Source organism: Bactrocera latifrons, unplaced genomic scaffold (assembly GCF_001853355.1).
Source record: "Bactrocera latifrons isolate USDA-ARS-PBARC rearing strain unplaced genomic scaffold, ASM185335v1 scaffold_24, whole genome shotgun sequence".
Classification (NCBI taxonomy): Eukaryota; Metazoa; Arthropoda; class Insecta; order Diptera; family Tephritidae; genus Bactrocera; species Bactrocera latifrons.
In genome coordinates, this window is record NW_017535963.1 from 78,953 (window position 1) to 95,618 (window position 16,666).

Sequence of the window (16,666 nt, forward strand, 5' to 3'; positions counted from 1 at the left end):
CTTTTCGAACTTGTCATTACTCAGAAAGTTTCAGCAGTTTATGTCTAGGTATTTTGTTAGCTTATTATTTATCAACATAACTAAAATCGTGTCTACGAAAGCTCCAAAAGCAAGCTTTGCGAGCTTTTTCACAACTCAGATCAGAAAAATTTAACTGTGAGCCGAAATGCTGATAAACTTAACTAAAATCATCATATAAATTTATTACTATTCAATATTACCGATTTTGTGTCTACGAAAGCTTCAAATGCAAGCTTTTCGAACTTTCACATTACTCAGAAAGTTTCTTCATTCATTCAAAACTATTTTACCAAATCACTCAGGACATTTAATTTTTCTAACAATATTCTTTTGATTAAGAAATCTCAACAAAAGCTCAAAAATTCTTCCAAATTGCAAAGTTTGAATACCTTAAAAGTCGCCTCATCACTTGTTGTCAAGTTCACGCACTTCAATACTACCAATTTTGTCTCTACGAAAGCTCTGAGTCGAAGCTTTTCGAGCTTTTCCATTACTCAGAAAGTTTCAGCAGCTTTTAAATTCATTTAGAACACGTTACCAAATTATTCTAGATATTTTATATTACGAAGGTATTGATTTGATCAAAAAAGGTTACCGAAAGCTCCAAAAATTCTGCCAAAATCCACCTCTTGAATATCACGAAAATCGTCTCATCACCTATTGTCAAGATTCATGCTTCTATGCTGTCTAATTTAGCTTTTCGTTTCTAATCTAGCTTTTCAATTTATTGTAAGATTCTCTTTTCTCACAAGCTTTCTAATAAACACTTTGGTACAATTCGAGAAGTCCGCTCTAATCAATTTTTGTGGCATCAAATGTGTGGAGATTGCGTCCTCTAACTATTTCAGTTCGAACTGCGAGGCACTTTTTGCCACAGAAGGTCTAATGTCACAATTATTTTTCTCATTTGTCGAATGCAACTTGAGGCTGATGGACAATTTGTAAGATGTATAAGTTTTAGGCCAATTCCGAAAAGATTTATGAGAAATTTTCTATTCAATTTCAAATTCAGTTTTAGGCATTGCTCACAGAGCKCTGATCCTCAATACTTTTTCTGTTTTTGCAGATCCTTGGATGAGGGTTCGAACCCTGGAAGTGGCAGAGTACTAAACTTAGTCAAGATTCGTTCCCGAATATTTCCAAACATGCTCTGCTCTATTGTAGTATTTATTGTTTTGTTTACTACCAAGAAGTAGTGAGATTGTGTGCTAACCAAAAAATATTGAATTTTCATTTGCTGAAGACTGATTGCAAGTACACAGACTTTCAATAAAGTCAGGCAGACTAAGTCCTCTAGGCGGAGAGGTATTATGAAAAATCAAGCTTTAAAAAATAATAATTGTTTTTCGAAGACAACTTTCCACAGAAGTTGTACCGTTATTTTTCGTTATTACGAGGGTATGAAACAAAAAATACGGTTTGTCTCTTAGAAAATATTCCGTCTGCACTCATTTATCTGATATTTTACAGGCTTTTTCATTTTTTTTTCTTGAAAATTGCAGGTGTTCTCAGCTGAAATCATACCATCCAAGATTACGCATCACTTTTACTCCTTTTACATTTCCACTACTCGCAAATTTATCAGCACAAAGCATCTTTTGCCATATCTCCCTCATTTTCCGAACATCTTTAGTCAATTTTGGCCCATTTTCCGCACAGAAAATTAGCAAAAATCTCTCAATTATTAACAGATTAATGAGTCTCGGTGAAAAGGTTCGCTTTCTTAATTGAAAAAGTATAACATTACGTCGAGCAGCCGTAAATCCCTCAAGTCTCTTGTAAAAAGTGGGAAAATTGCAGATAACGCCCATTTGCCTGGTATGCCACTTTTTAATCCGCACACATAATAACCCACACTGACATCGACGCTGCTACTCGACTTAATGGATCAACAATAGCGACCAGCCTACAAATTCAAAGCGAGCACTTGTGTGCATGTGTGTGGATATATGTATGTAACTGTGTGAGTATTTGTGATTACCAACCCATCAATTAGTAGATAATTTGGAGCCGAATACACTTGGTGAAATGCACCTTGAGTTTGGTAAGCTGATCCACCAACGCCGCCGCCGCCGCCGCACACCGCATTCAACACTGGCTCGTTGCTTTGTCTGCCGCTCTCCCTCACAGTTAGCGATAGCATTTGGTAGCCCAAACGTTTTGCACATTTGTCGATCGTCGATCGCGTCGATTGTTGAGCGCGTCGAAAATCTCGTGTTTACAAAAAGGTGCCGAAAATAGCGAAAGGATAATGCGATGCGGCGAGCATGTTGGCGCAATACTCATAAAAAATGCGGCAAAACACCAAACAAAAGCAGAACATGAAGTGATGTAAGCAGAAGAAGAGAAGAGGAGGAAAGCATGTTCCCCACAGCAGCTAGAATATYTAGTGAATACAGTTTTCCATTGCTTTCGAAATGTTTTGTCTGTCTAAATTAGACATATGCATTTTCTCCAAACTCACAACGGAAAGCTGAAAATAGAAACGCGCGGCTTAGATGAAGGAGGAAAACGTGGTGAAACCCGGCACTTCAATTGGCATTCAATTGGCAAATTAATAACACATATGCCGCGGAGGAAATGCGATATGCGCGTAGAAAAGAGTGGAAAAAGGAGTAATGTAAAGTACAAAGTGCCGCGCAGGCGCTGTCTGCTTCACTCATTTTGGGTTTCAGATTTTGGTAGACGACGAAAAGGTTGCTGGAGACGTGGAGTTCATGAACTTAAACTCCGGCTGCTGCATAAAATGTACATTGGAACGCCGCGCTTTGGAGCCTCAACCAGTCCTAATCTGTCCACAGTATTCAAAATATTTCTTTGGTAGTCGCCTTTATGCTTGCGGTGTTCCATGATTTGGCTTCAAAACTTTTTTTTTTTATGCTTTGGCACCACAAGCTTGAGTCAGTCTGGGCCGAGAAAACAAAACTTAGTCCTTTGCTTTTATCATTTTAGAAGTYACGCCTGGTCGCTAYACACTTGGTCCTTTCATTGRATACATRGSCGCCTTTGCTTCCGTTGTCCACCCAAGGCATCGAAGGAGCTTTTCGCTGAATTTTTTATGCACCCAACCATATTCATGTCGCTGTAAAGCTCATAAGTTCATGRTTACAACTTCTTTGATAGTCTACGCTCATGCGGGCGGCTCCAAAAACCGAGAAAGACGGAGAACTGTTCTCCGGGTTGGTCCAAATTCTTTCAAATCTCGTATCGCTATCGTTAATCTTTCTGCGCAGTATAAAAGGATGGGAATGTTTGTTCGYCGTCTGAGGTATTTGCTTTCCAATTGTCTACTAATCCCAAATTACTTGGGAGGGGRATGGTTTGCCTTTTCACTTCAGCTCGCTTTCAAAAGGATGTTCTTTGCCTATCCAGAGAATACTTGGTCTAMGACCGGAAGTCATGAGAACCGTGAGCCATATGTAAAAGAGTCGTTTCTGGCCACTCCCAAGTGAATGGCAATCAGAGAAGTCTYCTCACTGGCGTGAACTTCTACACATGACACCARCCTCCATRCTAGGCCAGGTCATGTCGTCCGAMTGGACGAAAACACTCCAGCTCTGAAAGTATTCGACGCGGTACTTGCGGGGGAATCAGAAGAAGCGGAAGACCTCCACTCCGTTGGAAAGACCATGTGGAGAAGCACCCAGCTTCAATCGGAATCTTCAATTTTCGCCACACTGCGAAGAGCAGAAACGACCGGGGCGCTGTTGTTAACTCGGCTACAACTGCCTAAGCGGTGTCTAYGCCAGTAAAGAAGAAGAATCCAGTACAGCAAGCCGAACCCAGGAAATTACTCATTTGTTAAGCCCTCCRYYCAGAGCCMTAGTTCAAAGCTTGCAATTTTCAACCGTAATGTATTCTAAAGCTCTGAGCGATCACTGATTACTTTACTACAGTGTTTGACTTAGGAGCTAAGGCTAAGTGAAACACAGAAGGGCAAATCTCTTTCGGAAAGAAGCTACGAATCAGAGCGAATGACAATTTTTTAGGAAAATCGTTAAATTCGCTAAACCATTTTCGACTGAAGAATATAACAGCGCCTTTATGCGAATGCTAAAAACTGATCAGAGTTAGCCTAAACGTCCTCAAAGGAATGAGATTCGTTGAGTTTGCTGGACTCTGAAATTCTTGAAAATTCCATTTAATTACCGACTTAGATATCAGTCGTCGAGTCCACTCTTGCCAGAGCAGATGGAAAAGAGACGGAAGAAGCCGTTTCATGGATGATGTCGATTCAGACTCTYTATTTTATGGCCTTGATATTACTCAAACAATCCTAAAATCCTAAAGCCAAGCATTGTCAGATCAAAGTTTTCTAAATACCACCAGAATCTTTACAGATGTTGGCTGGGTTTAAAGAGAATTCTCTTCCTGGTCTATCAGCGAACTAAAACTTTATAATATCTAGAGATATTTCCACAGCATTTCCCAGGATTAATGTGTAATATTCACTACAGTGGAATAAAGTGAATAGAGAAGATTTTTGTGAAACATCGGCTCGAAGCTGGCTTAAACGTGCAAGAAAACATCAAAACGCGCCATCCAAGTCAAACACTTCAAACATAATCAAACTTCAATCTCTCAATAACGACCAGCTGTCAAGTTCTAATGCCAAATGCCTACCTGTACCGCTGTACCGCCTTTAGACCTCCTCAGACGCGTGCAGCGAATCGTTGCGATAAGTAATGGACAACCTTTCTCCATCATTTCTCATGCCTTGGCAATAAAATGTGAGGTGTATGTCGGTGTTTGCGATAATTTTGTCATGATGAAGTCATTACAATGTCATGCAACATGGCAATATCAAGCAGCCAACAACAAGAATAGACATTTCACCACACATACGCACACACACACACGCGCTTGCTACGCTGCTGTTCTCGCCACTGATTTATGTGGCAGGCAGCATGGCCGTTTAATAGGCCATAAATACACGCAATAGCCGGCAAAAGAAGTAGCGGCGGTGTCGGTGCTGTTGTTGTTGTTGTGGCTGTTGCTGTCGGTGCGCCGTGTGTGTGTGCAGCATGACTTTGAGTGGCTTCCGCGCGGCCACCTTTGCTTTTGATGAGATACCAATCAAATGGTGCGAACGCATGTCCGCAGCTGAAGACCTACCCGCAAGCAACTAAATGTATAAGACCGTATACATATATATATGTGTATATATATATATATATATATCGGTATCTCCGCCGACATGTAGGTCATGTGGCAGTAGCCGGTGATTGGTTGATTGGCTACTCGCTTGCTCAACGCTTTGATGCAGGCGCTAAGCCGCCACTGCGAACACGGCGATGGCCGTCGTTGGCGTCGGCGCGGATCCTTGTGCGGGCCTCTGGCCGTTTTTTTTTGTCGGCACTGCTCGTGGAACGGCTTAATTGATGAGTTTATTTTCAAAATATGGGCGGACAAGTTAACGATTTGGGATTTTGGTTGAAACGGTGCCTTCACATGTTTGTTTATTTTATTACCAGAACAGTATGCTCCAGGTAAATATTTGATTTGTATGTTATGAGGGAAAGTGTAATCGGGGAATCTCACAGCATTCGGTTGTCTAATAAATTATTGTATTAAAATGGACCACCAGCGGCACCAAAGCCACTGAATTGGGTAACCATAAATATATTTGAAATTTGTTGCACTTGGTAGAGCTGATGGTTATCGGTGAGGAATTGACGGGTTTAGCAAAAATTTTAGATCTTAAGCTTTCAGACAGCGCTTATTGCCAAAAAAACTTTCTAGGCGGGTTAGCCTTAAAGCTCAAGACATACTATATGTATACAATTGAGCTTTTTTATATCCCCGCACGTGGCTACTTAGTTCACATAACCCACGGTTAATATCCTTAAGTTAACGAGTCCATATCCCTTAAAGACAGACGCTCGTGAACTTCTCATTTCTTCTCTAAATTAGTTATAACCGAATAACTATTGACTCGGCTTTTCAACCCAACAAATCAACACCGCTTCACAACGTCTCTAAAGTTTTAACTTCCAAAAGCTCGTTGGTGGAGTCAAGACTACAACCTTAACAATCGGACTATAGGGATTCGCAAAGTCTTTAAAGCTTTCACTTCCAAAAGCTCGTTGGCTGAGCCAAGAAGCTTTCATGAAAGAGTTTGGGAGCGACTATAACCTTAAAAATCGGCCTAAAAGCGTTCGCAAAGTCTCTAAAGTTTTAACTTTCAAAAGCTCGTTGAACGAGCCAAATGGCTTCCATTAAGGAGTTTAGGAGCGACTGCAAGCTTAAAACTCGGATACTTTCCTAACCCCAATATTTCGCCTCGTGAGCTCATTTTTCAAGATTCGACATTCTGACTCGATTTTCGAAATCTATATTTAAGGGTTCATATGTAAATATCACTCTTTTACCTGGGCTAAGAAACACTGGGTCCGAAAAGTTTTAATTCTTAGTTAGTTATTGGTTTCGACAACAAAAGATTGATTAAGMGCGTCCTATAATGATGACATTAAAAATAATGAAATCAAGTCCAGATACTTATAAATATTACAGATGTTAAGACTTTTCTGGTTAAACAAATCCGATTTTCCTTACGAGCCTTACTAAAAACTCTATCGCAAGAGTAATGCTAAGCTTGTTAATGCTTTCTACAAGAAATTTGGATTAGTCTATCGTTTTTGAATTTTGCCTAGAAACATTTTTTCCTTCGTATATAATTTGTAATGCACAAAAACTTAGCCTGTAACAAATTATCATATCAAACCTTAAAAAGGTTGTTGTATTAGCTTTGCCATAATCTGCGCTCTATTACAATTCCAATTGTACTACCAGAGAACGTATATCAGCGACAAAGAACGTCTGTCATGATAGACGTTCTCTGATTCATATATACGTTCTCTCGAATTACCAGCACAGGGTGCCATAAATAGAAAGCTGAACAGAAGTGAACAACACAAGTATTTTCTAACAACATTTAAATGTTGGCGCAATATGTCAATCAGAAAATATTAATTCAAATAATTTCACAACTCTTTGTAAAAGTTGTGTTAATGCTCTAGATTTTGTTGTAGTTTTCATTCACTTATATCAAAAACTCAAAATAACTTCTGGCAACGCGTGTTGTGAATTTTCAGCGCAATCCCGCCAACAATTCGCTGCTGGCAACGCCAAACACACATTCGTCTGTCTCTTCGACAAAGTAAGCACGAAAAATTCTGTTAGATTATTTCAATTAATTTTCAATATTCAATGTCGCTATTCGAAATTTAGTACAGAATAAATAAACAAACTAAATTAACTGTGTGTGATTCATAAGTGTGAAGGTGAGTGTATACATCCAAAGGAAATTGGCAACAAAAGTGCCTGTGTCAAATTGGAAGGGGGCAACAAAACACGAAAAAAAAAAAAAATCAAGCGTGGCTGCAGGAGCGCCAGCATTACCGGCAAAAATCCACCGAGTCACGCCTCTACACACCGCATTTGCCAACAAACAAAAAATGCTCTCAGCAAACTGTTTTGTCGTAATAAACAAAAAATAGAAAATTTTATTAATAATACGAAAATAAAAGTGTCGCTGCCAGCACTTAAATAAGTTGATTATTCATATGTGAGCATATATTTTCTACGAAATGGATACTCTAGCCAAGAATTGGAATTTACCAGATGACAACAACAACGGCAATAATTTGCACAAAGTATGCATATTGTGTTATTTGTTCAAGTGTGTGGGGGAAAGCAGTAAGACATGAAAAAAAAAGAAAATAGCCGCAACGCATGACAATTCTGCCCAGCAAAATTTGCGCGAAATTGTTTGTTTCCTTTGTATTTGTAATATAACCTCGTTGCAACATGTTCGATTGCATTAGCCAACAGTGGTGAGCGGATGCGGATTTGTGCGCCCTTTTCCGTTGTCATACACACACGCACACACGCAATCAAACAAATTTCTTTACAAAACAGTTGTAAATGGAGTTTCGAGTAAAAAGTCAAAATTTATAAAACATTTAAAATTTTGTGATTTTATAAATTACATTTGAACGTACACAATTTTTTCCATTAAAATAATTAAAAGCACATGCATACAAGTCARTAATAGTGAAAAACTCATAAACAACATTTTATTATAACACAATTAAAATTGCAACACCACGAAAATAGAATCGTAAGTCATCACACTTGTAAACCTGTAAATATGTGTATTGATATTGCACGTGCCCCAGCTGTATTGTGCGACATTGAACTTCATTGCCACCAATAAGCGTTTGCTGTGTCAGCTCTTAATTGCATGCCGCTTGCTCAACTGTGCCAGACATTGGCGTCTTCGTCTACCTGTTGTAGGCGGGAATCCCTGTTTTTCATCCGTATATTGGGATAATTTTAAGACATTGGCATCAGACGGGCTGCTTGCTTAACATTACGTCCGTCCCGCAACGATGTACAGCCCGCTCGCATAGCCATGCACACACCGACGCACACACTTGGTATATTATTGCGACAATTCATCAAGCGTTCAATTTTTACTTTGTGCCTGATCGGTTCGTCTCATCCGAGACATTCAGAGAAAACAATTGATTTGCTTCGATTGCTCAATCGAAAGGCGAATACTTGTGCTCGTGCCATAGTGTTTTTATTTTGGGCTTGTTGCTGTCATTGTCAGTATTATTAACTAAGAGGTCTGTGTGGCATCCTACCACGAAAATAGCTTCAGTTATTTTTGTGTGCTCCGCCGCCATACACAATATCATCGCCACGAGTACAGGCGGGGACAGCTTCCATTGCACATCGCGCGCTGAAAGATTACTCAACGCTGTGTGTTGGATTTATCAATTAATTTGCAACTTTCGACGTCGGACGATGAGTGAGAACGTGGGCGCAGTTACAGTTAGTGAGGAGCGCGGCAGCGGCGGCGCGACATTGCAACAAGTTGTTACTTTTGATATACCTTCACGTTATTTGTCTGTGATTTTCGTTTTTTTTTTTTTTTTTTTTATTTCGTTCTTTAAGCTTATCTTTTTCGGCACTACTGCATATTGTTTGCTTTATACTAGCTGTTTAACATAATTATTTTCTCACTTCATTATGTGCTGTTTTGTTGCAGAAATCAAAATTCAAAGTGAAAATGGCACCAATTAGTGAAAAAAGGCCACAGCCTCCAAATACGAATCAAATCAAAGAGAACGGTCACACAAGTCATGGCCATGGTCATACGCATCTTCACACTCATACAAAGGAGAATGCCAGCAGTAATGCGGCTGGTATTAAGAGTGCCAGTGTGAAAACGAAAGGTTTGGAAATACTCGATTTCCATGAATCATGGCTGGAAGAAGTCGAACTGTACAAGGATAAATTGTATGTGCAAAAGAATCTTTTGCTTTCATCACACAATCGCGCTCATACTCCACATGGTTGTAAAATCGATGCACCCAATCATTATATCAGTATGAATAATAAGTATATGATTAATGTACCRCCGGGATACAATGAACATCATAACAATAACAATATCAACAATAATAGCAACAATATTCTAAATGGTACGAATGTGAAACGTCAAAGAGGTGGTGGCACACCTTTAACTGGGCCAGCTATAGATCCGTCAATAATTAGTACTGCCTCGTTGAATAAGTCAAATAGGATTAGCATTCGTGGTAATACTGCAGCACCATTAACATCCTTTTCAGACGTCACCACGCCGATGACTGGCGTACAGGTATGTACAGCTGTGAAATAATAAATTTGAAAAAAGTATTTAAAAATTTTAGTGTTTTTTTTGTATTTGCGAGTAGTTTTCAATGAATCGATTTGAAAGCGGGATTGAATATTTAGTGGAAAAGTGTTTGTGAGTGTATAATTTTCTTTTGGATCCAACGGCCATCGTCCACACCGCGTGGCCTGATGGATGCCTTACGTACATACAGAAAACGGGAAAGCGATTTCTATCCGTAGAAAAAAAAAATTTAACTTTTGTAACACTCAAAAGGAAAAGTGAAAAATATAGCTTCGAAAATATCGTCAAATCCCGAACATCTCTCCTGTTGAAGCATTACATTCTTAATCTTTTCGTATCCACCAATCCACCAACATCTTTCGAATCGATTCAGTGCTCTCGTTATATTGTTAGTAATTAGTTCTTCAATCTTAAATTTGTTGTATTATTTTGTTTAAGCCTTGTTTTAATAATTTGGAAGTWATTGTCACACTTATATGTAACTAACCTAACCTAACTTTTGTGTACCGATTTTGTTTCTGTTCCTTCCTTCCATAACCAATGGCACACACACACCTACACACCACACGATAACCAATGCAAAAACCGTTATACAACGCTGCTGCGTATCCCGTACGTGAATTGATGCTGTTGCTGTGTTGTTTATGTTCCGTGTTGCGCTGTTTATTTGTTATATTCTCATTGTGCATGCGCCCTAACGCTATAGTTGCTTTTAAAGCGACCACGCGATGAACCGGTCGGTGCGTCGAAATCAATTGCGCATAACTCCAAACGCCATTCCCATCCTCACCCGCATACACCGACAAATGGCAGTCCACGGCGTTCGATATCACCACCCAAACGTGTCGCCGGCAGCGGTGGTGGCGGTGGCGCCAGTGCTGGAGGTGGCCTAAGTGCTAATGCCAGCAATGCTACCAATGCAGCTGCCATTAATGGCGGCGCCTCTACCCTAAGCACTGCCGATAAGTCATACATTGCTACACCAACACAGAAAGCATTAAACAAAATCATTGTGAATCAATTCCACGCTAGTAGTTTGCTTAATCATAATGATAAGAAATCGGAACTGCTTACGCAAAATGGCCTTAATAAGACGGCAGCAACCGCTTATGAGACTAGCGTTTATGCCGCACAATATATGCCGCACGATAATCGCAACACCTATCATAATCGCCATCCAATTGCCGATAACTCAACTTATGTGGGCGTTTCTTTAGCTAAAGGYGGTGACGGTGAGCGCAGCAAGCATGGCAACACACCCGAGGATGATCCTTGTGCTGGTGAGTTGTACACAGCAAAAGCAAGAAATTGTCAATTTCATTTACAAATACATTTCTCGTTTCTTTAAAGCAATCGACGATGTGAACGATTATACCGATAGTGACTCGGACGAAGAGTATACCGGTCATCCATTCTACCTCGTTAGTGATTTAAATGAAATACACCAAAGTAGAAATATACGCTATCTACCGGCCGAACAAGTGACCAACGAAGTAACGGAAGATAGCGAAGCCGATACCGAAGTAAGCGAATACTTCAAACCGGAGTGTATATTGTCGCCAAGTATATTTCCAAATGTGCCACCCTATTTGAATTTCTCATCGCACGCCGAAAAGGGTCCCGYTGTGCCGCCAACACTGCATCGTGTGCTCAAGTGGAAACTTAGTCCCGTTATGCCGAAGATAGTGAAACGTGTGGTGCTCAACTCAGGTTTTCGCATTATTAAAAGTGCGTATCAATGCAACTCTGTTTATAATTTGTTTAACAATGCTTTTGTGTACTCTGCTTCTTAGACACCACCGATTGGATGGCCGTTTGGGAGAAACACATGAAAAGTCCAGGCTTTCGCACAATACGCTCACACCAAAAGTACAATCATATGCCGGGTTCGTTTCGTATCGGCCGTAAGGATAGCATGTGGCGGAGTATACATAATAATATGAAGAAGTTTGGCAAAAAGGAATTTGGTTTCATGCAAAAGTGAGTAAACGTGAAGGTTGAGGAACATAACCTCAATTGCTGATATTGCTAAGTAGAATTGTTAAAATTTTAAGTCTAAATTACGATTTTGAGGTTAAGCGTTTTTCAAAAATGTTTTAAAACGCCTAGATGAAGATAGAAACAGCATAATAAAGTATTGCTCCTTTGCAGATCTTACGTAATGCCCGATGATTTGGAAAATCTTCGACAAGTTTGGCCGAAAAATGCATCGAGGCTGACAAAATGGATTGTAAAACCGCCAGCAAGTGCACGTGGCACCGGTATACGTATTGTAAATAAATGGAGTCAGTTCCCAAAAGATCGTCCGCTGGTAGTGCAAAAGTGAGTGTGTGTATATGCAATTTTATTATTATTTTTGTTATACCCTCGTGGGCTAGAAAATGCGGAATATATTGGGAAGGCATTGGTTTGTGAAAATTTGAAATTTTTGTATGTTTGAGGCTATGAGATTCCATGTTTCGTAGGCGCATAGAAGTGTGGTTGAGCTCCTGATCGAAAGCTTGCTTGACCTCATCAATACAGTTCGTGATGTCTTGCTTTCATTCGATTGTCCAAGTAACAAAAATTTTATCGAGTTGAATACATTTGGTCGGCTATAACGTCTGTTTCAATTCCGGCAGCGTGAAACCGGCTGTCTTGGATTTGAGAGACGTATAAGTTTCAGACGTGTCCGAACACTGAACTACGGACTATAACAGGATGCCTTTTGTTGTTTTCAGTCGAATACTGACACAACGAGGTCCGAATGCTTCCGATTAAGGGACATAACGCWCTTCTCTCYAAGCAGTTTCTRTTAGTATGACTTCGTAGGRAGCATCTCTGCAGTCGTCTGCTTGAAGCGGAGCTGCCTCCTAGGRACATCAARAGATMTTTCCTTGACTACGTCGACGAAAAAGAACAGTCTGCCGTCTAAACTTCGGACGCAACTCGCTTCATACTCGCACTATTTGGATTCAAATCACCACCCACTGCAGACGACGAGCTCGACTTGCCGCGAGAATCTAGAGTGACCATTGCGCAACTTCGTTCTTGATATTGTAGCAGGTTAAACTTATCTAGAAACATAACTCTAACCACCGCTTTGCATGCCCAGCAAACCCCACTCATCTAACATCCTTCTCCTTATGGTCTGAACCCCTCGAAACAGCACGTCGCCTGGGCTTACCGTTTCGGTTACTTAAAATCAACTGCCGTGGAAAGGGAATAAGTCTTAGTCGTTGTTGTTGTAGACACATAAAGCAAACTTCAAATAATTCTGAGAAATGCTATTAAGTTCACAATCCATAATTGGATAAAATGCTCAATCTATACACGATTGTTGTGGGTAAAAACATAATCTATTTGTCGAGCAGTTCTATAATGAATGAAGTGAATATATAAGTTTTCTTAAAAAAAAAAAAAATCAAGCGATTTCCTTCGTTTAGTTCGTGTGGTATCTAAATCTTCTTGAAATCGCTAAAATACTCTCCGAGCTCTTACATAACGAATATTTCCGCTTTTCTGAATACAGTGACTAAAAATGATAAAAATTTCCGATTCCTCTTGAACCTCGCGCTCCTTACTTGCTTAATATTTAAATTTTTTTTATGCAGATATATCGAGCGTCCACTGCTTATCAACGATAGCAAATTTGATATGCGTATTTATGTGGTGCTTACTTCGATAAATCCCTTGCGAATATATATGTACAAAGATGGTTTGGCGCGCTTCGCATCGGGTGAGTACCCTTCCCTTGATACACAAGTCCACAATTATAACTCTTCCCCCCCATTCCATCTTCCGCAGTTAAGTACAGCTCGGAGCTGACTAGTCTAGACGATCGTTGCATGCATCTGACGAATTATAGCATCAATAAATTCTCACAAAACTATTCGAAAAACGAAGATTTCAATGCGTGTCARGGTCACAARTGGACGCTACAATCGCTGTGGTCCTGTCTGGAGACACGCGGCGTGAATACGAAACGCCTGTGGGCGACCTTACGCAATTTGGTGATTAAAGCCATTGTTAGCGGTGAATCGGGCCTGAATCGCATGTATCGTCAGAATGTCAATTTTCGTTATAATTGTTTTGAACTCTTCGGTTTCGATGTTTTGCTGGATGAGAATCTCATACCATGGTTGTTGGAAATTAATATATCACCGTCCTTGCACTCCGAACTGCCATTGGATTTGCATGTGAAGGGTCCACTCATACAGGCTGTGTTGAACACAGCACTCTATCAGGTGCGTACACAACATTTTATCCTCTACTTGCATACCTAACCTCAAAATTCCACACTTAAATTGCGCAGGTGCCGCCAAAACTTAATGAAAAGCAACAAAAAGACATACAACAAGAGCTGAATCTGACGGGTCCATTGTGTCACGACAAGCGCATCTTCACCACCTGCCTCACTGCCGAAGAGGTGCGCAAACACAATCAATTCACGAATCGTTCGATTGAGTTTCGCGAAGAATATCTCGAACCCATACTCGCCAATCTACTGCCAGACGATGTACGCTGCCTAATTATCGCCGAGGATGAGAATGCGCGCTGTGCGCCACTCGAACGCATCTTCCCAACCGCCGACACACATACCTACCTAAAATTTGTCGACAATCCACGTTATTACAATCGCCTGCTTGACGCCTGGGAAACACGTTACGCTGATTACCGTGCGGAGGGCATTGAATTGCTGAAACGTTATTGTAGTGAGGGCTATCATTTGAACGTATCCGATGCGGCTTTGGAGAAGGTGAGTAACGGTATTTTACTAGCGAGTGATATGGATGTTGTAGACAGGTAAACTCCTCTCTGTACAAATTTTATGCCGACATATATATATATGGCCACCTTGTCACGGACCCCCTTGGTCGAAAATCATCCTTGCAGCAAGATCCTTCGAAGTTTCTTACTTGACACCCCTTTCCCCCGTGATTTATGCTCACATTCTGCACTATGAAAACCCGTTACAACAACAATAAGAACAACATTCTCGTCTTATTCCGCAGGAACCCGATGTGGCATTAACCGAAATCGATATGTTGCATCAAAAGAAGAGCGAAATTACACTTGTACCCGATAACAACACAACCGGCGACAGCGCATTGGCTTCCAAAGCGGGCTCACCCGAGTCAACGGCGGACACATCCGTGCGCTCGCAACACTAGAAACGCTTGCTGCAGCTCATGCATGCTATGTGTGGCATGTTCTATTGACATTCGCCAAATAAATGTACAACCGCTGAGTGGAATTTACGCACAGAGGTACACATACATACAAACATACAAACTTACATTCAMAAATAATGAAAATACCAATTTTATTTTTGCAGCTCCTGTGAGAGTAAGGAACTAAGACTGAACTTAGCTATCCAACAACAAATACCTAATTGAAACGTAATACAACAAAAAACTGCAAGAGAAAAACAACAACAACACTAATTATTGTATAATTTAAACGCAAATGATTATCAAGTCAAAACAAATTGAAGTCATTGAAATTTAGAAAAAAATTTTGGAGTCTGTATATTATAGGGAACAGCGCGCTTTATATTAAGTACTACTACAACAACAACCACATACCTTTAGCCACACTTGCATACAACGTTAAATTTTGTGCAAAACACACACACAATGAAACCAACAACAACAACAACAACTAGTAACTAATGCGAATATAATAATGCTAATATTAATTATGAATATATGAAATTGTATTTTGCTAAGGATATTTTAAAAAAAGTGTAAATCAAAACCAAAACAAAACGAAAGACTCAAACAAGAAGGTAAGCACGAATTTATACATAGTTCAGTGTATGTATGTATGTATGTAAATGCGCGATAAATAACTACTATAAATAATTATTTTGATTTTATTCGTTTCATTTTTTATTTTTCAAATGAAAAAAAAAATATTAAAATAGAAAAAAAAAAAAAAAAAAAAAAAAAAAAAAAAAAAAAAAAAAAAAAAAAAAAAAAATGCAAAAAAGAAAAATTAAATAAAGAAATATAAAAAAGTGTCTAGGTGGCAACAGCGGCAAACAAAACGCCGTAATTTATGGCAAAAACGGTGCGGCGCACTTCGGCAACGCCTAAAAAGCGCAACTGTATGGTCAAAGTCATTCAGCCCTTTGTTACAACATTGGATCCAGACTTTAAATCGCACAAAAATTTTGAAAACAGCGTTATTTGTCAGCAATTCTGTCAATATATCAAGCAGACATTGGCGTGACACTTTCATATAACCATTTGTGATAAATACATATTCACCTCTTACTCATATTCACCACATGCAGTTGCTTTATATACAACAATCCACTTACAATAACTTTCATATCATTTACAACAACATATAAAATAACAAAGCAACAATCAACATTATATTACCATCGCCATATGTGATACATTACATAATACCATCAAAATTTCAAACAAATCATGGCAGCATCTGCTCATGTAAGTGACATTTTTCAACACTTATATTTACAAAGGCTTAAATTTCTTGCCTTTTGCACCAAGCACAATAGATATACATATTCATAATATATCACTATGAAGTCAATATTACATAAAATGAAATTTTTTTTATAAATGTTTGAAAAAAAAAATCGAAGTATCAAAAGGCAGTAATTTTAGGTCTCATTATTGTAATGTAGTAGTTGTTGTTTTGCTTAAATCACTATTTACATACAATATCAAACACTCATTTTGAATAATGACAGAAGCCGAGAATATATGTATTTTTGTCTTGATTTATTGCTCGTTGTTGATATCCACGGCTAAAGCATAAAAAAACATTTGACTTTTTCTATAAATAACTACTGAGTATTGACATGACTCGTATGTACTCACTGAGCACTCGTATGTACTCACTGAGTACTCGTATGTACTCACTGAGCACTCGTATGTACTCACTGAGCACTCGTATGTACTCACTGAGCACTCGTATGTACTCACTGAGCACTCGTATGTA

The 16,666-nt window shown here is 39.3% G+C and overlaps 1 protein-coding gene across 6 annotated transcripts; it reads left to right on the forward strand.

The window, feature by feature from the left end:
- Positions 1 to 7,112: 7,112 nt before the first annotated feature.
- On the forward strand, positions 7,113 to 15,569 carry LOC108969118 (tubulin polyglutamylase TTLL4). Of its 6 annotated transcripts, none has more exons than XM_018933655.1 (11): positions 7,113 to 7,180; positions 9,080 to 9,691; positions 10,428 to 10,989; positions 11,060 to 11,437; positions 11,503 to 11,689; positions 11,861 to 12,031; positions 13,303 to 13,427; positions 13,496 to 13,935; positions 14,004 to 14,447; positions 14,704 to 14,958; positions 15,027 to 15,569. In XM_018933655.1, the coding sequence occupies exons 2-10, from the start codon at positions 9,101 to 9,103 to the stop codon at positions 14,860 to 14,862; spliced, it is 3,057 nt and encodes a 1,018-aa protein (XP_018789200.1). In that variant the 5' UTR covers positions 7,113 to 7,180; positions 9,080 to 9,100; the 3' UTR covers positions 14,863 to 14,958; positions 15,027 to 15,569. The 6 variants fall into 6 exon arrangements, with proteins under 6 accessions (XP_018789200.1, XP_018789198.1, XP_018789195.1 ...); XM_018933653.1 differs by having other exon boundaries at positions 7,168 to 7,304; XM_018933650.1 differs by lacking the exon at positions 7,113 to 7,180 and adding an exon at positions 7,544 to 7,676 and having other exon boundaries at positions 10,416 to 10,989.
- Positions 15,570 to 16,666: the final 1,097 nt, after the last annotated feature.